This window comes from Scleropages formosus, chromosome 23 (genome assembly GCF_900964775.1).
Source record: "Scleropages formosus chromosome 23, fSclFor1.1, whole genome shotgun sequence".
In the NCBI taxonomy this organism is placed as follows: Eukaryota; Metazoa; Chordata; class Actinopteri; order Osteoglossiformes; family Osteoglossidae; genus Scleropages; species Scleropages formosus.
In genome coordinates this window covers 1,847,363-1,873,275 of record NC_041828.1, presented here as the reverse complement: position 1 = coordinate 1,873,275, position 25,913 = coordinate 1,847,363, and the positions used below count along the sequence as shown (strand labels likewise).

Below are 25,913 nucleotides of genomic sequence, written 5' to 3'. Positions count from 1 at the left end.
CCCCTTAAAAAAATGGTGAAACGTGTGCTGGTCTGTTCTGTTGGCTACCTAATGATGACGATACAAACTGAGAAGATAGATAGATATACTTATCAAAGCATAAAAATACACACACAAAAAATGCAAAAAATGTATATTTATAGGTTTTGATTAAATAGCATTTTTTTTTTTATTAAACTGCCACTTAAAGTAAACTGCACAAGTTTTCCAGACGCAGCAGTTTCACTTTCTATGCACCCAAGTCTAAATGTGGCCATTGATTTCTGCCATGCTCTGGGTTTTAAGCCTCTATTTTTTTAAGGGTGATGTTAGCAGTGCATTGAACAGTGAAATGTCATGTAGATGCACACACAGTGCTCGACAGTGGCAAGTGCACAAACACGCTGGCCCTCTTCCATATTGTGCTAATTACCTCCACACTAGAATTGTATTGTCTGCATAAATGTCATACCTCCTGGTGACTTCACTCCACCCCAATTAGCATGTGGTAGAGCGGAGGTGTGCAGGTTCCTCTGGAACGGTGTGCTATCCATCCATGAGACAATGCACTTGGTACAAAACACCATGACAGCCAGGACAGCATTGCCCTTTTCACGTCTCTGCTCTGGTTTGGGGGGCATGTTAAGACAAGAGAAGCAGTTATTTTGCACAAAAAAGGGAAATGCTTTAAAAGTGCTGACATGAGGTTAGCCCTGGGACAAAAGAGAAAAGGGAAACAAAAATCTTCACCTAGCCACCAGCCACCTTGTCCCAGCTCATCTGAGCAGTGGAAAAGTTATTCTATTTATGTGGTGCTGTTTAAATTTAAATCTGACCTGTTTTTGTTCTACATGCTCTGGTACATTGAAGAATGGTCGATGAGGGTTGGTGGCATTTTGTGGGAAATGTTTCCATCTGCAGCTTTTTCAGAGGTGTCCCATTTCTTCTCTCTGCCTCACTGTCACTGCTGTTTATGTTTTGAAAGTGAAGAGGGACCAGAGGATGGAAAGTGTGAAGCTGGAACACCAGCTGTTTCAGGGCGCTAGGTCTGGGATGGTCTCTGTTGTCCTCAGGTGCACAACCCAGCAACCTTCTCTACAGCTGTTGCCCAGCACACCAAGATCAACAGTCTTTTAAACACTCGCTCAGTCTTTCGGAGGGCAGAGCACATGCGGTGTTTTCTATACTCTCTAGTGTTGAATAGCTTGTCAGCGGTTTTCCTCTTTTTTAACAAAGTGCAGATGAAACCTTTATTTGGGTCCTTCTTTTGTTGACCATCTCATAGAATTAGTAGTTTCTTGTCCCTGAAATCCCTTGGGAACAGCCTCTTACTTCAGCACACCTATTTCACAAAAGTTGCATATCATTTTTTACTTTTAGTTGCCTTTGAAATAATTGGAGTAACACTACTGAGCCAGATTTGTTGAGAGAAATGTTTTTTTTTCTGGTTTAACAGTGTAGTATTGCATACATTATGGGTATATATGTGGATATATAAATGTTATGGGGTATGACACATTGTCCTTTTTATTTGTAGTAACTGAATGTGACCCCAGCTAGGTCTTATGCAGCCTCCTCCTGCTGGTGATTATTAGGTATAGTTTAAAAACACTCAGCTAACATCAGGGGATGATAAAATAGCTAATTACCAATGTAGTACAACCTTGTCTGACAACCTTGTTGTCCTTAGTTGATCCCAATTCATTTTTTTGATTCAGTCAGATCTCATACCCTCCTGTAAGATAATGACACATTGCCGAAGTGTGAAAGGGCACGGAAGAGGATCAGGCAGCGGTGAAAGTGGAGAACTTTTTGTACTTTTTTGTCCCAAAGAAGGAATTTGCCATTGGAGTCACAAGTTGTTTTTCATAATTCATTGAATTTCATTAATCAAATTCAATGTGAAAAATGGTTCCTGAGGGGATCTATGGTCTTGGTGATTTATTCATTGTTACTGTGACTGAACAGGGTTTTGATTCAGTTTGCAACGCACTTTATTAATCTTTTGAGAATTCCATGTGGGTTATAGTGATTATCGTTTTGATTCTAAGTTTAGAAGGGTTTTTTAAATAATAAATCAGGTTTAATATTTCAACACACAAAATCCTAACATCATCATTGTTGGAAAAACAAAAGGGAGGGATTGGGTTTTAAAGAAAAATCCACGTCTTTCCTCCCATTCCCTTTAGCCCTTTGGTATTCACAGTTTCACTTTAAAAATGACAATAAATTGCAGAAATGAAGGCTGAAAAAAGACAGATCTTGTCCTGCTGTTTGTCAGTTGAAATGTGTTAATGTTTTGCATTGAGCCTTTATTTGAAGTGCAGTGAGCATTGAGCTTATAACTGTGGGAAATCCTCACAATCCCTTGAGCAAAGTTTTAATGAAATTCCTAAATAAACTCCTGTCTCTGGGAAATTATAAGCCTCATGTAAGTTACTTTGCATGAATCAAATCATGCTGTGTTTCTGCCTTAGAATCCATGGCTCTTGCCTGCAAAATACTGAATGCATGTTGTTTAAAAGGATATATTCAGCTGTGTAAACTGGTAGTAGAGAAAGACACAACAATCTGGAAATCCTAATGTTGATACCTGTGTGTGTCCAGCTGTCTGGAAACTATTATAAAATCCACTTTTATTGAATAGTTTAGTTGTTCCTCTAGTACGGACAGCAGATTCTTACACGTCTTATTTTCTGTTTAGGTCACTTTGCAGTTGTTGGCTGTTGCATGATGTAAATCTCATTTTGACTCAACAATTCTTGGAAACCCAGAAACAAATAAGAATTATGTCAGGTTTTCCCCTTTAGGAGGCTGAGGAAATGCAGAGTGGCTCCTCAGTTCTTTCTTTGCAGGAGGTAATGCTATGTTGGTAATGTGCTCGTGTGTACCTGCATACATTTGGTAATCTCTTGTGAGCATGCTTCAGTCTGTTTTTAAACTTGTATGTGACATTGGATCTAAACCAACTCCAGATTTGAATATATTCATGGCATAAACTTCTCCATTGAGTCCCACTGTATATTCTACTCAGCAACAAAATAAGTGACATACTTAGGATGTGAGTTTGAAACCTGGAAGGTAAATATTGTAATTATTGCCAAATACCGTTAGGGGTTGGGGCTTCGGATTAATCTTTATTTTAAAGTTTAGCCCTTAGACAGAAAGATACAAAGGCTGACTCTGAAATTACCTTCACCAGCCTTTATGTAAAAGAATGTGCTACTTCCAGTCTCCATCTGCCATAGGCCTATTAATCACAGAATCTAAAGAAAAGCATTTTTAAACAGGAGAATTGTTGTGAGTGCTAGGAAGTCTCGTGGAGTTTTGTGTACTTATCAGGGGCTCCCAAGGCCTTGTACATCATCATTCCTCGTGAGGTACGCAACATCAACTGCTCTCAGAGTGGCTATGAGTGTGAAATAGTAATCTATGCAAATTGTTTGAGATCCTTGACATGTTTTGTGTAATGCAATAATTTCATGGTGAGAGGTGTGCAGAGAGGTGGTGGAGTAGGCTGGGTACTGGTTGGCCTAAGCAAGACACAGTTCTGCCCCCCTCCCCAACAAACTATTTAAAAACACACCAAAAAATGTATGTCACCTATTCCCCAAACACACACAAACACACACTGAAACTCTGAGCTGAGCTCCACTAAGCCCCTCTCTCACAATGTGAAAGGTGAGTCAGGACACGTGCTGATGCAGACGGCTGTTTTCAGGGTGGTCAGAAAAGCTGGCGAATCGCACCGTAGGCAGCTTTCTGTCCAACAAAAGCAGTGTGAGCTTATTGTTGAGGGGTTCCCCCGCCCACTCTCTCCCTTATAGAACTTCAGTCCCCAAAGGCGTCCGTCAACGGGAATTAACCGGGCAACACTGCACTCTACCTGCACAACTGGCTGTCAGCTGCTATTTAAGGTCACAGTCACTATTTATATCCTGCTTCTACTGTTACTGCAGTTTTCCTTTGCTCATAGAAACATTCCGTCTCTGTCCTGTTCCGTTCTGCCACCCCACACCATGCTGCCCCTTGGTGATGTGATGTGCACGCAGATAGCAGGTTGGTGAACAGTGTTATAGCCGAGTTGGAGGTACAGGAAAGGATAGTTGTGTGCGGTCATCATACCGTTGGTATGCTGGGAGTCCTAGACCTTGCTGTGCAGTGCAATTCTGTACCAAGTGTTACCTTGCCTCAATGCACCTGCTGCTCGGCTCTGCGTGCGGGACGAAGCACGCGAGGTTGCAGTTAAGGCGTCATCAGTCAGCTCTGGCAATGCACAGTTTTCACACCTGCGTTATGACGTGCCAGGCCATAGCAGGCACCAGGCATGAGCCCATGGGGTTTGGTGCAGGAGGAGGGTTTATATTAAACCGTCTGTGGTACCCGGTGTGTGAGAGAGGAGTGAAAAGGAGGAAGGTGGGGCATGCATACCTCTTTCTAATGACACATCCCTTTTAACCCTTGTGCTCAGCAGTCCAGAGGTAAAGAGAGAAGGAAGACAGCATCCTGGTTGTGCGTTCCTGAAGTTTCCTGAAGTTCCCTGAAAATCTGTTTTGACCCTGAGCTCAAGGATCCCCAACTGTCATGTTCCCCTTTCCCTGAACACCAGAGCACTGTTCAAATGAAGAGCCTGTATTGTTCATGTACCTTGGTGTCCCGAGTCATCTTGCTGCCTATGGAATGCTATGCCCTCACCTGCCACTCACTTGACCCTCAGTCCCCGCCAACCAAGCACACATTTCCACCCTTATTGTAGTGGTCTTAAACTGTCACCATACTCTAGTACCCCCTGTTCCCTCATTACCACACTGACAAACGCTCTGCCACCCTGTCCATGTGCATTATCCTCCTTCTGGGTTGTGGGTACTTGTGGACAGATTAAATGTGCCACAGGACCATGTCCATCACAAGTGGACCAGAGAAGTCACAGGACTGTTCTGCAGGTGGGAAACTGTTGGGGTATTTTTATCACTGAACTTATGTTCTCCCTGTATCTTAACCTAAATGTCAAGGCAACTAAAAAGTAGAGTCTGCTTGTTGCTCTGGACTGCTCATGTGTCCCTCCTTGAAGAACACACAAATGTCTGCTCATTTTGTATTTTAATATGAAGAATTCTCCTGATGATGAGTGTCATGAAAATGGGTGGCAGTGTCTGTTTCTCTTAAGGAAAGTGAAAAGTATTCACTGAAAAGCAGACAAACTCAATCTCTGCACCTTTACAGAAACATGACTTTTTAAAATACACATTTTTGACATTTGCCAACTTCTTTTTCTTTTCTCGTAAAAATACTTTGTATACTAAGCAATGGCTGGTTTCACTTATCTCACAGTCATAAACTAGTTGAACTGATCCAGCTGGAGAGGAAATTTTGAAAGGAGTACACTGGCACCCATGTATGGATCCCTGTGGGGTGCATCTCCCCTCCTCTTGCCCCCTCTTAGTTTGGGCACTTCTCCAGCTATTAGCTCACATTCTGTTCTCCTGGTGAGGTGTCTGGTCATTGAATGGGATACCTGTTGTAGTCAGGACCTCCACCCATGCACTCCTATTGGCTAAGGGAGGCTGCTGACATAACTGGTGCTTCCCCACATTGAGGTATTAGTGGCAGCTGTTGCCAGGAAACACTTGGGGATGGGTTTCGATAGTCATGGTCCCCTCCACCATTCCCAGAAGTAAGGTCCCTTGAACAGCAGGGGAAAATGTGGATGGGTGACATGTATGCCTGTGTGCAACAGCTTCAGTCACTGGGGGAGAAAATGAGCTGTACAGTATTTGTAAATTGCTAATAAGTGAGTCAGAACATACAGGAAGTCAGTGAAGTACAGTAAAACACGGTGCGCAACTATGAGTTACAATCATAGAAAACTGGCTGATTCAGAGATGATCACGGAAACCACCTTCCTCCTTCAATTTAATGAAAGTTCAAGGCCAAGAAGAAGCACTGCTGCCATATGTTGCTTTATCGCTTCTGTCTACTTGCCTAATTTTAGCTGTAATTTCAACCATGTAAACTGAGTGTGTCTGCACTTAAATGGTAGCATGACAGAATTTCAAAATTATGCTTTTGTTCTGTGAGGCTTTGGAACAGCAGCAGAGTTTAATGTGGTATTGCGTGGTGCTGTACCTGTGCTATCGACTGGAATCATGCTGGCACCACCTGTTGGTATTCACTAGTGTCCTCATGGCCCTGTTCAGACCTGATCCCAGCTGATCAGGACCACTGTGGGCTATTGAGGTGAGAGTCTCCCAATCCTTTCCCATTCTAGGATATTACTGTAAAGGGAGTAAAAATTGCTTGACAAAGGGTCTTTCAGTCAACTTCCGAGACAAATGTTGCTGAGCTGGGGTTTTATTTCTCTGTTGTTTTTGACTGAGATTTTTCCGTTCTTAGGGAGAGAGGGGAAAGCAATAAAAACTGAGCTCTCAGCTGAAATAGAACACCTTCTACATGGACTTTGTATGCTCTCATGTGTCTGTATTTTTACCTGTTCATCATTTTTCTGACTATAGATTTTAGTCAGGGAAAAGTGAGTAATTTTAGTTATTTTACCACCAGCACCCTACCCACTCTATCCGGCAGGATGCTGATGAATAAGTGCTGGCGTGTGGATATTTGTTTTCAGTGGTGGTGTTGAGTTCAGGGGTCATGTTACTGTTTGTTCTGATCAATAGCGGAGACGGTTATAGGGAGAGGACTGCTACGCCTCATTCTACCGGACTCCACTATCGATCAAAACAAGTGGCCAGATGACTGTCAGAGGAAAAATGCAGCATGTGCAGGGTTGGACTGAGCATGAGTGGAAAGCTGAGGTCCTTCCTCACCTGACGAGATGGAGAGCGCATATTGAGACTGTGGCCCCAAATCTGAAAGGCCGCCCTGCCCCTCATGTACTCATACCAGCCCCAGCCTCTCAGGCTGAAACTCAGCTGTAAAAGGGATCACATTTAAATAAACTGAACTGAACGTCAGTTACACACAACACTAAGTAAGAAGCACTGTTAAAAATTCTGACACAGGAGTGAAGTGATTCTGGTTTCAGTGTAAAACTGGGTTTGGTCACTCAGTGTCAAGTGTAACAGCGTTCATGTTTTAGAAGCTGTTCTGACTCGTTTGAATAACTTTTATAACTTGTTTCTAAAATTATAGAATTATATCATCTGCTGTGTGGGTTGTGATGTAGATTTCATGTTTGAGAGTTAAAGATTGCTGTGATTGGTTATGCGGATAGCCCGAAGAGGATGGAGAATATAGGTTCTTTTTTGAGGACAGTGCTCTCTTCTTAAAGATGCATGCGTGTTTGTTTTCCTAATAAACCTGTTTTAAATATTATATTTCTCTGTCCAGTGTCAGCATTACAATAAACCAACCTGCATGCTGTCATACCCTGTATTTTCATCAAACTTCGAACAATGAAGACAGAAGTCATCTCTGATGAGTGCTGGAGCACTCTGCAGTTTGTGCATATAGTGAATATTGCTTTATGTTCTTGTGATCTTACATGTAATGCTGCAATAAGTGCTGTTGAAATAGTCATACACCTTAGTCATCTTAAGTGTGTGACTGGTGAAATTTCAACAGGTGATTCCGCCCTTGCAGAAATAAGATCATGTGTACAGACCAGAGTCTGTTGTTCCTCCTCATACCCTTTAGATATGTGAGTATCAGATCTTGCTTTGGCTGCCACACTCATTTCCTCTATTAATACCTTTTGTTGTCCCAACTCTGATGCTTGGCTGTGTAATTCAAGTGAATCTATCAATTGGATATGAGGTCAGGTCTGTTTCAGGAGCAGTGTTTGTGTTTCATCACTGTGGTCCAAGCTGTATATACATACCTGTAACTATGTTCATGAGTCCACAAATGTCTTTTTCCATCTCTTCCTACATCATCTTCTTTCTTTAATGCCACACTAAGGAGTTGCAGGCTATTAATTTTTAATTATGGAAAATTGACATTATAGTGCATTGAATGCAATATGATTTTGCAACCAATCATTTGGTTTGCTTGTAAAAAAAAAATTAAAAACTTGACAAATCCAAAAAGCTCAGCAAATATGTGATGGCTGAGAATATTTTTGTAACTTTTTTAATTTTTGTATTTGTCAGTTCACCCCATGAGTTTTTATTTGTCTGTGTGTTCCAGTTTCCTGCTGGTGTTCAGCTGTCTGGTGCTATCTGTGTTCTCCACCATTCCCGACCATCAGGAAACTGCCAACGAGGGGCTCTTTATCCTGGTAAGAGCTCTGAACACAAAACCTTGAAACCTGTTTCCCCATGACCACTTCATGTGCAGACCCAGCTCCAACCTTGCTGTTATCTTGAGCTAAACCTCCACATCACAGCAAGCTGCTGCAACCCAGCCAACTCCCAAAATCCTTGCAGATCACTGTACCTCAGCCCAGGCCTGATTACAAAAATCCATTGCAAAATCACCAAAAGCCTCTAAACTAGCACAGCTCCTGAAGTTCACCCTCTTCTCACTCCTGTCCACTAATACTTGTTTCCTAATTGGAATAACAGCCATTCTTTACATGGCCCCTAACAGAAGTCCTCTAATTCCATCTGTCCATAGCAGAACAGTGATGCAACAAGTAGCACTGTTGTCTCACAGCACGTCGACAGTGAGAAATGACATGGGTTTAAACCTGCTCGGTCTGTGTGGAGTTTGCATGTTTTCCCTGTGTTGGCGTGGGTTTACTCTGGGTATTCTGTTTCCTCCCACAGCCCAAAGACGTGTTTGACAGGAATTGGTGACTCTAAATTGGCAGTAGTGTGTGTGAGTGAGCGTTTGTGTGTGAGTGTGACAGAGAGTGTGTTACGTTGCTCTGGTGTGTAGATCAGTGATTGACTGTACTGTATCTGGCAGTGTAAGTCACCTTGGATGAAAAGGTGTCAGGTAGACAGGTACTAATTTGAAGTACTAATCGTAAGTGCCTTAGGAGGAAAGCGGCTGCTACACGAATTAATGTAAATGTCCTGGTAAAGTGAGCAGTACAATGGGAATTACTGTGTGCCCCTGTACACTTTAATACTGGAGATTGCTTTGGGAAGGGAAAAAGCACCAGTAAAAACAAACAAAATTTACATCTCATTGGTTTGAGTCAGTCTGAATGATGAGCTATGCAATTTTACAATGTTGATTCTGCATATTATGATAAAGTAAAAAGTGAATAAAATCAGCACTGGAGTCAGTTTGTCACCTTGGTAATTTGCATTATGTACTTTGAACTCCTTGCTTTCCTCCTTTTTGGTAAAGACCCCATCGAGGACAGTTTGACCTCACCTTCAGTCTACCTTATCCCTACATATACGATACCAGTGAGTTTCCTGTTCATCGCCACCCTGCCAATACTCCTACTTCCCGCTTACATGCCTGAGGTCGACGTGCACGTCTGGCTTTCTGCAGAAGCTCTTAGAGAAGCAAACTGGCTGCGTAAGCAGAACGGACAGGTTCCAATGTTGTTGAGTGTGCAGGAAATTGCAGACATGATCCACTGATCTTAACTGCATTCCCATAATGGTGCGTTTAGTAACGGAAGCTTTTGAATTTTTTTTTTTTTAACTGAGCCTTAATTTTTCATTTCTTTATTTGTCAGCTTACTTTTTGTTTTAATCATACCCTATTAAACACTTTTACTTGGTCATTGTTCAGACACTGAAAAAACAACATTAAAACACTTGATACTCTGGAGAAGTCCTGTCAAAAGTTAGTGTAGGAGGCTGAAGTTAAGCACTAGCACCAGAGAAATGGAAAACTAATCCACCTTCAGCAGAGGAATGACTGTCAGTGTGTCCCCTCTTCCCCTCTCCAGTCTCAAAATAATATCACAATATTCTTTAAGCCTGAAGCTCAGATGTTGCCAAACTGTGCAGCTGTGTGATAATATACTGTAAACATCAATGAAAATCCATGTTGAAATTCATGTTTGCCATCAATTAGTGTGTGTTTCAATGTGCTTTGTGTTCTTCAGTGTTGCTCTCTCTCTGTCTGCCTTTCACAGGGTGGGATTTCTGATTTCTTTGTGTCAGCAAAATGCTGTGTGTATTACAATGTCTTAGCACAGCCCCTGTGTGTTATGTGAAGTGTGTCATTCTGCCTGCTTCACTTTTACCCCTTAAGGAAAGTTATGATTGTTTTAATTCACTAGTCAATCTGTAATTTCTGGGCAAATACCACTTATTTGCTTCAAGGCAAAATTATTGCATTATGAGGAAATGGTAACTGCAGTACAAAAGGGCAACCGTGGCTCCAAGGTTAGCCTCTCTGATTGTGTGCTAATCTGTCTCCTGCAGGAGTTTGTGATGATCGTGGTGTTTGGGCTGGAGTACGTTGTAAGAGTGTGGGCAGCAGGATGCTGCTGTCGATACAGGGGATGGAAAGGTCGCCTGCGCTTCGCCAGGAAGCCCTTCTGTATCATAGGTAAGGTTTTGTGTGTGCTGGAACTTTTGTGGAAGTGTGTGCACACTTAGGTCCTTGATCCATGATCCATGGTTTCTATGCTCAGACTTCATCGTGTTCGTGGCGTCGGTGGCGGTGATTGCAGCTGGCACACAGGGAAACATCTTTGCCACATCTGCACTGCGCAGTATGCGGTTCCTGCAGATTCTGCGCATGGTGCGCATGGACCGCCGAGGTGGCACCTGGAAATTGCTGGGCTCTGTTGTATATGCACACAGCAAGGTGAGGACCCCTGAGGTGCTCCCGCTGCATAGCGACGTGAAACAAACATTGCAGGACAAGAACATACCTACTGTAGGATGAGATCACAAGCATTACAGGGTAGTGACACAACTGCCCCTCAAAACCCCCAGTGCTGGTGCAATTTACTAACACTGGCCTATCGCTGTGTTTTTAGGCCTCTGTTTCTTATTTCCCGAGATGATGACGGTGACGAAGTACACTTTTCTTCTTCCTCAGGAGCTCATCACAGCCTGGTATATTGGATTTCTTGTTCTGATCTTTGCCTCCTTCTTGGTGTACCTCGCAGAGAAGGACATTAACTCCGAATTTGCCACCTATGCAGACTCTCTCTGGTGGGGAACAGTGAGTACCAGGCTTGCACATGTAGACACATTAACCTGCTATATGTGTAAGGGAGACAGGGTAAATGATCCTAACATTATTTGGGATTCTTCAGCTGAGTTTAGTTTAATTCAGTGTTTTGTCGCGGCCAATTAATGCACAGATCTGCCTGCCTCTGTCTATTCCCTCTCTTCTGATTGTCGGTTTATTCTCCCTTCCTGTCCTCTTGGGCACACGTGTCTGCGCGAGTGCAGATCACCCTCACGACAATTGGCTATGGGGACAAGACTCCACATACTGGGCTGGGTCGGCTGGTGGCAGCAGGCTTTGCTCTGCTCGGGGTGTCCTTCTTTGCCCTGCCTGCAGTAAGTCTCTCTCTCTCTCTCTCTCTCTCTCTCGCTCCCGCCCCACCCCAATTAGTCAGTGTCCTCCTTGATCGGTCAGTGTTGGTGCTCACATGGTCTGTCTCTTTCATCTGCCAGGGAATCCTTGGCTCTGGTTTTGCCCTAAAAGTGCAGGAGCAGCACAGGCAGAAGCACTTTGAGAAGAGACGGACTCCTGCGGCCAATCTCATCCAGGTGATCGCGTGCACCGAGCCCACAGTTATTGACTGTACAGGTGACGACCAGAGTCTGAGATCATCCGGCAAAGAGTAGGTGTTTAGTCTAAAAATATGACATTCGGGTGAAACACAGAACTTTCGGTTTTTTCACCAAGTGAAGTGAGTGTGTATGTTTCTGCAGGCTGCATGGCGTTTATATTCAACCGATGTGCAGCACTCCTACCTCACAGCCACCTGGTACTTCTATGACAGCATGTTACCTTCATTCAGGTAGATATATCAATGAAACACTGCTCTGTATTTGGACTCTCTCTGTTACACAGTGCGGATCTGAGATGATCTCAGATTAACCTTCCTGCTGCCTTGTACTTTGTTGCACATGTGTTGAAAACAAGCCACTGTCACACCCACGCAGCTATTTGAAACTACCCTGATTGTGCATATTCTGGACTGGCTGATGACAGTTAAGTTCACCATTACTCCATCATTACTCCATTTTATTTTTTAGTTTCTTTGTCAATGTTTGTTTACAGTGCGGGTAATCTCACCCTTTTTTTCAGCAATCATGCCACAGACCTGCGCAAGCTCATAACATGCACACATTTACACACACACACACACACACACACACAGTGTCAATGCAATGGATAGTTCAAAATGACACCTGAAAAAAATTCAATGAATTACTTTTTGACATTACTGTGATCTGTTATTATTTTATGTTCTTATGTTTTAGTCTTTATATGTTATGTTAAACTATTCCAAAATAATTTGACCAATTGTTTTTTCATTTAAAAAGATGGGGATGCACAAATTGAGTTTTATCTGGTTTTAAGATCAACAAAATCTGAACGAAGTGCTTTAGTGAACTTAGAACAAAAATTTATTTTAGCAGCATTCCAGAAAGGATCTATTTTTAAATGTTCCATAAACAGCAAAATTTCTGTAAGTATTCAAATGTAAAATTAACTCAATTTAAGGACATCCCCTTTGTTTTAAAATGCATATTTTGTTTTATTTTTGTTTGTTTCTGTTCATCAGTTTCTTCATCTTTTGTTGTTCTTTCACACACAAATCAGAGAACTGACCCTACTGTTCAGTCATCTGCAACAACAGCGTAGCGCCAAGAAGGTCCACCACCACCACTCCTACCACACGCTGCTGTCCGGGCTACGGCCCTACAGCTCCCCCTACCTGTCGGGGGACAGGTATGCAACTGCCAGGCTCACTTCCATACAGTCAATGATTTCTTCTACACACACGGAGACATACAAATAGCTGCATTTTGGTCCTGTACAACAGCAGTTTAGCGTATGTTCATTCAGTAAGAAGAACCAACCAATGTTCTTTTTGTTTTGGACACACAGTTAAAAAGTGAAATTAAGGGAAGTCTCAGAGTACTCCATTACTTTTTTTATTTCCTTTTGGAGGAAATAAATTTACCATTTTCATGGTATTTTTGTTTAAAAAAACAAATCCTTACATTCAACTTTGGAATAAATATACTTTTAAAAATTTAGGAACGGATAAATGAATATGTCCAGGAACAAGTGTTACAGTTGTTTATCTTAATGTGACATAGTACTATGGAGGATTTCACATGGAGCAAAGACTTGAATACCACCAGCCCAGTCCTACAGGTACCTTGCCTGTGAACCTGGGGTTACCACGGATACTAACAAACTGTCACTAACATTTGGCAGTCCCAAGTCTATTCTGCTGTCTGTTTCCCTTTCCTTCTTATCATCTCCATTTGTGTCTTCCATTCACCCTCATTGTCTTCTCTGCCTTCCTTGTCTCTCTGCCATGCCCACATCATACATATTCACAGGAGACCAGAAGTCACCTGCAGGTTTGTTGAGTGCTACTTGAATGAATGTTTGGCTTTATTTGTCAATAAGCTGTTTTGCTTTTGTGGGTGAGAGTCTGGGTGTTGCGCTATGCATTGATAATGATGAACAGCCAGCTTTCATATAGTTAGATAGGGGCTAACTGAGCATTCAAGATTTCATGCTCAAGTGTTGTCATTCTGTCTACTTGCATCGTTGCACTGTTTCGTATCATTCGCGTCCAAAGATGACCAGATGATAATGATCACGGATCAGTCTGAATGCCTATGTCTCCAAGAGGAAGGTAACCCAAAACTGCAACCCTTTTCTTGAAAGTTTTTCAAAGGCTTCTCAGTGGTCGTGAGTGGGCAAGTAGGGCTGGTGTCTTATTCCAAAGCCAGAACTGTAGACTTCCGTTGCTGCATGTCCACAGCGTCACCTGTATAAAACATCTCTTGTAGTCCACAGGCATAACGACACACGCACGGTCCTCACACTACCCCCTACGCTTTACTCTCTAAGTTCCCTCCATCCCTGTGAACTCCACTTCCACCTCTTCATTTCCATCCTTCAGCACTGCTTTCATGTTAATAAAAAAACCCTTTTATCCCATATTTCTCCAAGCTCCACCCCCTTACCCTTTCTTCTTTTACCTTGTCTGTTTCCTCAGTCAGCTCATTTCTAAAAAGCGAGGTTTCTTCCGGATTCACGCTGGTCGCAAGCAGAGGTATCCACGGCAAAAAGCATTAGGCACGCACCCCCTCCCTGGGAGTCCTTTGCTATGTATTCCAGATGTTTCAAAAATGTTTGATCCAGAGCATTCCCCCAAGATGATTTGATAACGCTTTCTAAATCTTTTTTGGTGTGCCATGGTATGATTGTTTAATCATATAGATGACTGCTCTGGATCAGAAATCTTGTGAAACTACCTCCTGGTGTGTGATTTACATTTCATTCCACCGCACCTTCTGCTGCCGTTGAACCTCATGGAGTTTCACTAGAGTCCCAGTTTCTAGCTTGTGCTTGCGTTTATTTGTCGGAGTAGGTAACATGCCTGACTGGTACCTGACACCTCAACGGCAGCTTTGCACGCTTCATGGCTGCCTTTGATTTTGAACAAATGAACGTTGTGAAAGCATTAATCTTTTCTGTCCGACAGTCATGGAATTTGCTACATTTGACCTTTGAAATAATACGCATTTCACATTTAGCAAGATGTGATGAATTACCTGAATTTTTTATGTGAGGCATGTAGGTGCATGTTTTTTGTTTTTTTTTTGACAAAGCTTTCAAATATTTACGTAAAATTGGTTGGCCTGCAGCACAACAGTTTTGAGTTCTGCTGAATTGTGTAAGAGTTTGAGACAAATCCTTTACATGCAGGGTCATTTTTGGCTCTGCTGCCACCACTGCATTCATGAAAAATGAGTTTTACTTGTCTTTCTTGTGACCACAGCTGTATTTTTGGCCAACTAACTTTTCTTTACTGGCATCACATTTTTCTCTTACAAAAAGAAGTTCTGATTCATGAGGAAGTCAAAACTTTTTTACTCTTGCTGCATGGCTTTTTTACTCCTTACAGCTTGATTACTTATGACTTTTGTCCAAACATCCTCTGAAATGCATCATGCATGTTTTGATAAGTTTAAAAAAAAACTGGTTACACACAGTACCCTAAGAGTTTAAATGCATGCAAGACTGGCCCTTTACATTGCACAAGAGGCCTAATTCAACTCTTTCCCTTCCCTCAGATAGCCCCTGAGTGTTTCACAATGAAAGTGAAACACTCTCACAGCTAATCCTCCCTCTGCTATTTAAATATTCATTTAAATGGCCATGCAAACACTGAGTGTATCACCATGAACTATGGAAGTAAACAACATAGTTATTAGTTGTGCATGCACATCAGCAGTAATTTTTTAAAGTGAATCTGGTATGGAAAAAAGTTTTTGCTAAGTTCTTTCGAGCGGATTTATAATATGCTTTTGGGACATGTTTTTCGCAGGTCAACATTCGTTTTTTTGCAAGCTGTGATATGGTTATGGCATGTCAGGTAGCCCCACAGGCTGCTATTTTGGGTTATAAGGAATTTTTTTGGCAAAGGTAGGTTGGGGAAGGGCAATTTATAGTTTCCTACTTATTTGGTGTCCTTACCCAAACAGCATCAGTTCCTTTATTTGGAAACACTGGGGAATGTTCACAGGAACACCACTGTACCTGACCAAAATGGTCAGCTTTCATATTAACAGAACAAACCTGTTGCAATAAAAGACAGTCCAATCTTTTATGACCCTGTCTCATTGATGCCTCTTTACATCAGGAAGTCCTTATCTGAAGAAATCAAGCAGTGCTATACATGAAATTTTATTACATTATTCAACCATAGCAATACCTGGTCCTGGTTACTACAACTATACTAACTTTTATCTCTTGCTTCTCAGTAATTGCCAAATATCCTGTGATGAAAATCATTTTAGAAAAACACATTTGTTTTTCCTAGAAAATTCATGAAGAAGAAAATCAGATTTATGGAGGAGCCCTGAATTAGCGGATGAACCTGCAGCGTTTCATGATAGAGTCATTGTTCACAAGCTGGAGTGTTTACGATGATCACTGGGTGGTTAGTCCATAGTGGAGACAAAGCGTCACTGATTAACAGTCTGTAATTAAACAAGAGCTAGGGACCTTTGAGACTGGATTATATGTGTCTGTGTGTGTGTGTGTGTGTGTGTGTGTGTGTGTTGGGGGGCGTAGGTGTGTTTGAAATTGCTTACATACAGAATCAAGGAGGCAGATGGGATTGAGACTTTCTCATTCTCTTTAAGAATCAATATGTACCTATGTTTTACTCCTTTGTCTAACCTGTATATCTCCATCTCTGTTTTTCCATCTGACATTGTGTGTGTGTGTGTGTGTGTGTGTGTGTGTGTGCGCGTGTGCGTGCTTGTCTTTACTTAAGCGTCAATCCATAGAATGTCTAAGGTACAGAAATTCGTTGTGAAAACACAGTGATGGTATGAAGATGGAGTGATTCTCTTTCTGTTTGTCACAAGTGGGAAAATTAATTGCTTGAATAAATTGAAATGAGTTGGCACTTTATCGTCTAATTGCGAAAGTCTGAAAACATGCAGCAGAGTGAACAGGATTCACTTGTTTTAGTGGCAGTGACTTAAATGAGAGAATCCTTCCTGTCTCATCTGCTCCTGTGTCTCAGCATACTGGCTGCGATAACATGATCATGGGCTAACTCTACAGTCTCTCGTGGTAGCGGGAAGATGGGCTTTCGGGACCGTATCAGGATGAACAACTCTCGGACCACCCAGGCAACACGCTCAAAGACTTCTCCGCAACCACCCGGTGTGGTGCGCCGCTCCCCCAGTTCCGAAAACATCCCTGAGGCCACCAGCCCTGGGAAGGTGCAGAAGAGTTGGAGCTTCAATGATCGCACGCGCTTCCGGACTTCACTAAGACTCAAAGCTCGACCCGCCACAGATGGTAACTATATCCTACGCATTTCATGCGGTGTGTAGCCTGTGTTTCACAACACACAGGCACTCCACATTCTAAATTTTACACCAAAAAACGCACATGTGCAAAACTATTTTTAAAATATGATTTACAGTCCTTACTTTCTGCCTTGCTTACTCAGCACAATGCACCAGCTACAATCTGCACCACATACAATTCTCTCTACCTGTACTGTATGCATTTCTCACAGTGTTCAGGACCATCTTGTATTACACAGTACCTCTTTCCACCTGCAAGGGCAAAGTGATTCATGGTGTGTTGATGATTTGTCAAATGATCTGTCTTTTTGTCCATATTGACATCATACCCCCCTCCTCCACCTCTCTTTTTATTGCCATAGTTGAAGGAACAGCAGAGGACTACGCAGAGGATAAGCCATACCCCGAGATCTCCATGGATGAAGTGATCCCAGCTGTGAAGACTCTCATACGTGCTGTTAGGTGAGCATGAAGCCTGGCTGACCAAGCTCACCCTGTCTGGTGTCTGAAGCGTCTGATGTTTGTTATAGCCCCTATGTCAAACTGGCAGTGTGGTCAACTGTATCCGCTGCTCAGCTATTTCAGCAAAAAGTAGTAGCTGCACAGCTGCTCAGTGCTGGAATGAGTGGCAGCAGGACCTTTGATGATGCCTTCTTAGATGATCTTGTGGTAGTAGAAAGGACAAAACACACCTCAGCGGTGCCACGCACCTGAGGGCTGGTTTCTGAATGACAGCTATTGTTTAGTTTGTCAGGTAAGGTGTGCTTTTCTACGAGTATGATGGAAGGATGCTGAGTTTGCGGAAAAATGGTTTGCCTGTTGGTACAATTTTGCTCTTTTACGCAATGTTTGGCCCTCCGGCTGGGGTTTTAAACAGCGTTTGGTCAGCATGAACCGTTCTTAATGGCAAGGTGTCATACTCTCAACATACACATAATACCTTCTCGAAATTTCTGTTTTGTCTAATGGAATACCCATTGACCCTAAGCTTAATTTAATGCATGCTTGCCCACCACCTGTGTCCACCCAGCTCTGAGAACAACCTTCTCCACTTCATTTCTTTCCTGCTACACTTTTGCCACCATGACATGTCTAATTGGAGAGGCTGAAATGCATCTATGTAAGCATTAAGTGTATACCTCCTAACAATGTAAAACTTTATTTTATATTAATGCCACTTCTCTTTTCTTATTGTTAATAATTAAGATGCATGGGTGGTTTTTGACCTTGCATCTTAATCGATACTTTTGCAAAAGCTTCGGTAATGTATACAGGCCTTTAATTACCTTAAATTGTTATTGCGTTAAGGGCACAAGAGAAAAGGAGGAAAGGGCGGAAGGGAGAGAGGCCGATGTATACATACACTCATTAAGACTTCCAAATTGTGCTGAGCATGAACACAGGTGCTTTCAAGATCCCGATTTGGCCCGTACTGTTCCTGGAACGCAATCCCCTTAACTTGCATATTACAGTCTCTTCAGTGATATCAAAATACTTTATTGGAGCTTTTATAAAAATGTTCTGCATAGATATAGTCTTGGGTTTTTGAAGCTGCATTAGACATTAAATGAGTGTACTGATGCCTCTGTATTTTTAAATGCCCAAATAATTATAGACCCTAGGCTGCGGCCTGTGGAGATCAAGAAGGTCACTGTATATAGGATGTGAGGCGCAAGAGTGCTTTTCACAGTTAATCCACAGTGAGCTCAACCATTTGATGTAGGCAAAGTAATTACTGTTGGACTAAGTGGGCAGCAAGTGATACTGCGTTTACTGTTAGACTTGACCAGCTGCACTCCCATACTGCCTGCCGTGGCTGACTAGTGCTGTGTGGGGTGTGCCAGGTGTTCAGCCTCCACAAGGCGCATTAGCAAACTATAAAAATATCACATTTTTACTATGCAGGTACTTCAACAAAGATGGATGTTCTGTATAAAAGGTAAAATTAGCAAGTGGCAAAGTGCTGACGTTTCACTTTGAATGCACTCGTACATTTCATCAGTGCAGCGCATTGAGATGTGTGGAGCATGTGGTGTGTGGGACTGGAAACAATAGAGCAAAGTGAGTGGCTGTGTTCAGCTCTTTACCCACACAGACTGAGTGAGGCTCTGCAGGTATCACTTAATCTTCTCTGGGAAGGAACAAGACTTCAGCCCCTAGAAGAAAATAACACTCTAGTTATTAACGGGAATTTTCATTCGCTCATAACCACAAAGTGTTACCAAAACACAAACTTGAATAGTACAGGACTTTCACTCACTCATTCAGTTCTTTGAACTGCATATGTTTGCATTTACTTTTATTCATTTGGCCAGTGTTTTTCTCCAAATTGAAGTACAACTCAGGAATTTATGCCCTTAACAAGAGTTATTTGGGGCAACCTACAGTATGTGCATTTTCACACAAAATCTAGGCTAAATATACCTGGGACTGTACCAACACCATTGCATCTTAAGGCTTTTTTTCCCTCAGGGGTATAACAGTAGTTTTTCCAAGTCTAGCTGAGGTAGCCCCTGTTACCTTGTGACCATCCTTAGAAATGGGTGCAGTAGGAAGAGGTCAGCTTCAGCACCAGATAAAAGTCCGTGGAGATAGAGGTTTGCCCACGGATATGAACAGCTGTGCTGTAGTGTTGGGGCACATAACCATTTGCCCTTTGCTTGTCAGCACTTTTTGCAGAAAGCCCTTTGTGAGTGTGTGTTGGGGGGGTTATAAATGAGAAATAAATTAGGTTTTTGGGGTCTTCTCTTTTCCCTTTTCTTCTCTTTTTACCCCCCCCCCCCCCCCCCACACCTGAGGCCCACCGTGGCCAAATTATGCAGGTATCTGCAAAAAAAAAAAAAACTTGCAAAAAGAAAAACGTAGGACTCATCAAGAAAAAGTGGAGTTCAACTTTTTAGTGTGTGCTGAAAGCTGCCATGCCAGATGTGGACTCTTTGTCCTTCAGCTGTAGGAGCTACTATGCAGTCAAGGACATATTCCGGCGGTACATAGTATGACTGCAGTGTTAACGTTATTTACTTTGAATACATTTTTAATGGTAAATTTTGAAGTAGACCCTTATACCTCTAAAGCAAAGTTAATTTAACCTGATAGAATTGTTAGAAAATCCATGCGTAAATGACACTGTTGTGTATGATGATGTCTGCTAAGCACATACATTTATTCATTTAGCAGATGGTTTTCTCCAAAGCGACATACATCTCAGAGAAAATACAATTTGTCCATTCCATTAGGAGAAAGAGACATAGCTACAGACTTGTGATTCTTAAGTAAACCTAGTTTGTTTCTTTCCACTTTATGCACCGATGTTCATCGCACGAGTAGGTGCACATACGTAATATACATAAATCCTTAATAGGTCAGCAGTATGGCTGGTTGGGTTCAACCTGCTTGAGCACACCCTCCTTTCCAAGTTTGAGTGCCTGTGAGCAGAACACCCTGAGGAAGTGCTAAAAAACCAAGGAGGACAGGTCTAAGAAACTCTTATCTCACTGCCTGCTCTTCTGTTTGTGAGAGATAGGGTTTCCTCATAAAACAGTTGAAATAAAATAAATTAGAGTCCCCCTTCAGCTCTAACTGCCCACGGGCCATTATGAAGACATCCATCATGGCGGAGAATGACAGGTTAAGTGCTGCTATTTTGCGTTTGCTTTTTGTTTGACATTTGTGGTTCCTTTTCCTGCTGAACCAGCAAGCCTGGAAGGGCCAATACGGGGGGCAAATAAAAGGAGAATCAGCGTATGAATTGCAGGAGAGAGCAGAGCAGTGGAAGGCACCCCCTGCCGAAAATGCACGCACCCTTCCTGGTGTTGTAAGTTCATGGAATCACAGCACCGGGAGTCTGTTTCCCTCACGTCACCGGAAATGTGATTAAAGGCCTACATCATAATTTAACTAGTATGGCAAATTAATTGATTACCAAGACCTTTAAAGGCCACTGACCTGTATACGTATCCCTTTTAACAAACGAAAACCAACGTCTACTAACCGTGCTGGTTCGTTACAGCCCGATGGCTGTAGTCATTCGGCGAATTGTTGTGGGGATCACACTCATTGCAACAGAGTTGTTCCTCAGCAGCCCCAGGGCTCTGGAAAAGCAGCCCATCTTTCAAAACTATAAACATCTGTGGTCCCTTGTTGCAGGATCCTCAAATTCCTGGTGGCCAAGCGGAAATTCAAGGAAACCCTGCGGCCATATGATGTGAAGGATGTAATTGAACAGTACTCTGCTGGACATCTGGACATGCTTGGCCGCATTAAGAGTCTGCAAAGCAGGTAGAAGCCCTGCCCTAGCCCCTTTAAACACACACAGATAGGATTCAGGAAAACAAAGAGACCCAACACAGACTCACAACACCTGTCACCCATGTTTGCTTCACAGAGTGGATCAGATTGTGGGGCGTGGAGCCATTCAAACTGACAAGAAGGTTCGAAGTGAAAAGGGAGAAAAAACTCACCCAGACCTGGATCCGCTGGATGAGCTTAGCATGATGGGCCGTGTTGCTAAAGTGGAGAAGCAGGTATGGTTTAGTCAGTTTGATCCTGCATCGTTAGCAGCTGCAGCATTTTTCAGATAATCAAGTGAAAGTGAAAAGTGTAATCTGGGCTTGCAAGGTGACAGGTTCAGTTCTCATGGCGGAGATCTATTTTTTCATTCCTTTTCTAAATTTAACACAAGATTTTTTTCAGCAAAGAAGTTAAGATCCTGGCATCACTCTAGGCAGGTTTAGATTCTAGTATAACCAGTGGTATGAAGAGTGCTAAAGTGCTGCATAATCCACAGGTGCAGTCAATCGAGAACAAGCTGGACCTGCTGTTGAACTTCTACACACAGTGCTTGAAGAAGGGTTCCTCCCATGTCACCTTGTCCTCCTTGCTGGAACCTGACCTCACCTCTGACTACCACAGTCCCACTGACCACCAGGACCTTTCTCCCTCCACCAACACCCTCAACATCTCCCACTCCGAGAGCAACAACATGGACTGAGTTGGAGGCGCCCATTGTGGTCACCCTTGGTTCTTGCTCCACACTTCAGTTTCATTACACCCCTACCTTGTCTCTCTTCCCCCAGCAGATGCCAATCTTAACATTTTTGTTCTCTGTTTTTCTTATACCTCAAACAACACCTTGTGCTTTTTTCCCCTCTCTCTTCCTTGCACGCACCTAAGCCATGCATATTCCCTCACCACTTCTCCCAGTTTTTTGTTTCAGTCCCTCCATCTCGTCCATCTCCCTTTCCTTTGCTACTCTCTTGTCTTCTTCTCTTGCTGTGAAGGTCCTGTGCAGGCCAAAGCTGCCAGGAGAAACTGTCACTGTACAGCCAGAGGCTGCTGCTATGACTTGTGTCCACAAGCAGGCAGTGCCTGGGCAGAGGCAGCGCAAGGACTCCTCGCTGCATGTCTCGCTCCCTGGGGAAAGAGATGCCTGACTACTGATATGCAAGCACTGTTACACACGTCGCAGCAACAGAGGACACGCCCTCTGTGCAGAGCTGTCAGTTTTTGCAGTTTTCGGTTTTTAATCATATGTTTTTTGAGATTCATTTTTTTTTTGTTTTGTTTTTTTGCTTCTTTTGTGATAATCTATAGACATCCCGAGGAGTTACAAGTATATTTTTAAGGGTTGGGGGAGGTGCTGTGTCTGGATTTCAGCTCTGAAATCTGACATTCTCTGAGCTTCCAGTGAATGTGCTTTTTACTTTTCATCGCCTCCCTCATCACTGCACAGATGTTCACGAATGTGGGCCCTCGACATGCAGCTGGACTGAAGTAGCTGCTCTTCAGCTCAGTCTTTCGGTCCATCCTCCAACATTGATGGCCCAGACTGGGGATTCCCCCACAATCTCTCCATACTCAGGTTTCTGTAACACCAGAGAAGCCCACTCAGCAAAAAGAAGAACGAAAGCAATTATAACCCTCCACCGAGTCTGATGTTATACGTGCTGCTCGTAGACATGGCCCAGGTGTAGGTGAGCCCATACATTTGGTATACAGGGTTGTTGGTGTTGATGGCAAAGAATCTTGACATGACCAGAAAGCGATGTCTTTATCAATAACATGAAGTGCAATTCTGGTTTCAGTTGGAAACACATGGCTTATCATCACCCACTACGGTATTTATTTTTACTCTACAAATATGTCTCTTTTAAGAAACTTACCCACTATTAAGTCTTTCTTCAGTTGCATCTTCAGCTGCTCACTGCAGTATTAGTGATTTAGTGATGACATTGTTTCAAAATGAGCCCACTTTATGGCATTCGGTCTTTTGGGATCTGATAAATAATAAGTAATGGACATGTTTGTGTTTTGTGGCCCCAGTGACTTTTACCACCTGACAGTGCTGCTGATGCTCTTCAGGGGACGAGTCACTGGTTAGAGTGGTGGTTACGGTACACTTGGTCATCAGAAGCCCACAACCATTGTCCCTGCATCATCTAAAGGCTCATGTGGCACAAACATGCTTGTCTTCAATTGCGCGGAATTATTAGCAACACGGTAAATCGCTTTGGGTCCTGCTTTGTACACACAGATACAATCTGCAGTGCTGGCTGAATATCGATTGTTGAAACCCGACAAACTTGAACCTATTTGCAGTTTCATGGGGACCTTTGGAAGACAAGCTGCTGAACCCATTGAGACAGACAGTGTGGCTTGAGTCCACGTTGCAGTGCAGAGCGCAAATGTGCATCGCATCTCGGCCGTGTGTTTTAGAAGCTTAAACATTTCATTCTTCAGTATTTTCTCATAGTGGCATTTTTTTCAACCAATTTATTGGACAGAACTGGAATACTCATATCCAGCACAACACACCACACACACCAGTGAACATCACACAGTCAGTCACACAGGTGTTCTACAAAGCTTGAGTACTTTTTTATCATCTGCTTTTTCTGCTAATTGTTCTACACATGACACGAAAGTGCTTTGACAGTATTTTCTTGATTTTATTTTTTAATACCAATATAAAAAGCCATAGTAAATTTTAAGGATAGGTGAAAATAAATGATATCTGTCAGGAATGTCGTGAAAGTAGTGTTTTGTATAAAAGAAATGACTGGTATCTGTGACAGAAATTGTCTGTCCTGTTATGTTGTCAAATTTGTGAGTTCAGCCCACTGCTGTATTTTACATGGTTCCTATTCGAAACTTGTCCGTGGTGTCAATTATCCGTTATTTTCTCCCGTATTCTTTTCACTCTTTCAACAGAACAGGGTGAAAGTTCTTGCCAAAATCATTGCTTGCTTTTACATCTTGAGAAGCACATCTTTCATCTCCTTTTTTCAGTAGGACACGAAGCAGCTGTTTAAACAACATGTAAAGTCGTGCCTTTCTCAGCCCAGTTCACCGGGGTTCGACAGGCTTCCGCTGCACTTTACCGCTCTGTTTTGTGCCCCCCTCCTTAGATGAGCTTGGTGTGTAGTTTAGCGACATTTTAAGGCCTTCCGTTGTTTCCCTGAATGCTGCCATAATCCAGAATCGTTATTTTATAGGCTATTAACTAAATGTTATTGAAATGGGAATGCTTACTTAATCATACTTATGATGATTAAGCTCGTGAATGTTAAACCGATAAACCCCGCTTCATTTACCACACTTTGGCGGCAAGCTCCTCCGCAGCGCCACGTTGAGGAGCTCTCGCTTGAGACCTTCTCCGCCTTCCCTGGCAAACAGCTCTGTTGCGTTCGGGAACAGTCAACTACCCTGCGACCGACGTCGGTCCGTCCCACGTTCGACTGCGCGTGCCCTCAACGTGCGAAGACTGTCCGTATACGCCGTTAAGGGGCGCTAGTACCGCAACGGAACGGTGTACGTAGCCACCGCGCATCTTGAGCATGCCAAGTAGATCGCCCGGCTTGCCACGGCGGTTAGAGTGACGATGGGGCATTACCCTACGGTCGAGTGTACCACGCGCACGACGCGCACCACGCGTACCACTGCTGTGCATGGTCTGGCCTTGTGCATGCGTTGAGCCTTTTAAAGGACATGTCCTATGAACTGCCTTCACGTGTTTATTCCATTTCACTACCTTGCGTGTTTGCCTTGTAACATACAACTATTCTAATTAAGAATGACTGTAAAGCAATAAAGTGTCAAATAAAAAACGGTCTTCCAATGAGACGTGAGGAAATGATGGGTTCCTTATTGCGAAAGGCTACTTGCACAGATGATGTCCTTAAAACAACTTGGTATAATATTATAGTACCTCACTTTATTAACTTAAATTTATTTATGTCTCAATAAAGTTTTCTGAAGATGAACTCTTGTCCGGGACTGCTCGTGTTTTTCTTTCTTGCTTTTTCCCACCTTTTTAACACTAAAGCGACACGAGGCCGTTGAAGGAAGCGCTGACACTCGGACAGGGATCTCGCCGAGCGGCGGGACGGGTCTGCCTCTTAGGGACAGCGCCAGAGCAGAGAAAAGCAAGCAGAGACACCGGTCCAGTGTGCACGGCTCGCACGGGACCAGTAGGGGCAGCGTTCAGGTGCAAAGTGTGCAAAGTGTGCAAAGCGGCGCATCTCGCTTTTCCGCCGCGTCCTTTTCCTGTAACCGGGACACCGGCTTCAAGAAATATTGCATTCGTCCCTCTTTTTCATACGGCTATTAATCAAAAAGTGAAAAATGGATCAAGTCAATGAAGGGAACAATAGAATAGCTGCGTTTTATGCTGTTGAAAGTTCAATTCATTTTCAAAACGAACTGCTTATACAGCACTTATTGCTGGACACCTCGCTGCTTTTCTTAGAAAAGACCTCCATCGGCCGCCCGCCCGCCCGCCACTGACACCTGCCCTCCAGGGGGCGCTCTCTCGCTACGTTGCAAACGTTAAATACCCGCAGCGCAGTACAGCGGTTTACACTGCACCACAGGAAAGCTTTCCTCCTTTTCCGTGTTTTCATTGTCAACGGTCGTGCACAAATTATTGTACGTGGGGTCCGCGGATTCCGGAAGCTGCAGAACCCGCCGCGGCACTTCCAAAATGGCGGCTGCGCGTAGAGGAAGGGGGGGTGC

At 43.1% G+C, this 25,913-nt stretch overlaps 1 protein-coding gene across 1 annotated transcript in view; it reads left to right on the top strand.

Moving 5' to 3' along the window:
• kcnq4 (potassium voltage-gated channel subfamily Q member 4) overlaps positions 1 to 24,921 on the top strand; it is a 43,093-nt gene extending 18,172 nt beyond the window's left edge. The window contains exons 2-14 of the mRNA XM_018759932.1: positions 8,125 to 8,215; positions 10,275 to 10,401; positions 10,487 to 10,662; positions 10,900 to 11,025; positions 11,259 to 11,369; positions 11,487 to 11,582; positions 11,748 to 11,836; positions 12,646 to 12,774; positions 16,664 to 16,890; positions 17,264 to 17,363; positions 21,048 to 21,179; positions 21,286 to 21,424; positions 21,688 to 24,921. Of these exons, the coding sequence (XP_018615448.1) occupies positions 8,125 to 8,215; positions 10,275 to 10,401; positions 10,487 to 10,662; positions 10,900 to 11,025; positions 11,259 to 11,369; positions 11,487 to 11,582; positions 11,748 to 11,836; positions 12,646 to 12,774; positions 16,664 to 16,890; positions 17,264 to 17,363; positions 21,048 to 21,179; positions 21,286 to 21,424; positions 21,688 to 21,891 (1,747 nt within the window). The 3' untranslated portion in view covers positions 21,892 to 24,921. The remainder of the gene's footprint in view (positions 1 to 8,124; positions 8,216 to 10,274; positions 10,402 to 10,486; positions 10,663 to 10,899; positions 11,026 to 11,258; positions 11,370 to 11,486; positions 11,583 to 11,747; positions 11,837 to 12,645; positions 12,775 to 16,663; positions 16,891 to 17,263; positions 17,364 to 21,047; positions 21,180 to 21,285; positions 21,425 to 21,687) is intronic.
• Positions 24,922 to 25,913: the final 992 nt, after the last annotated feature.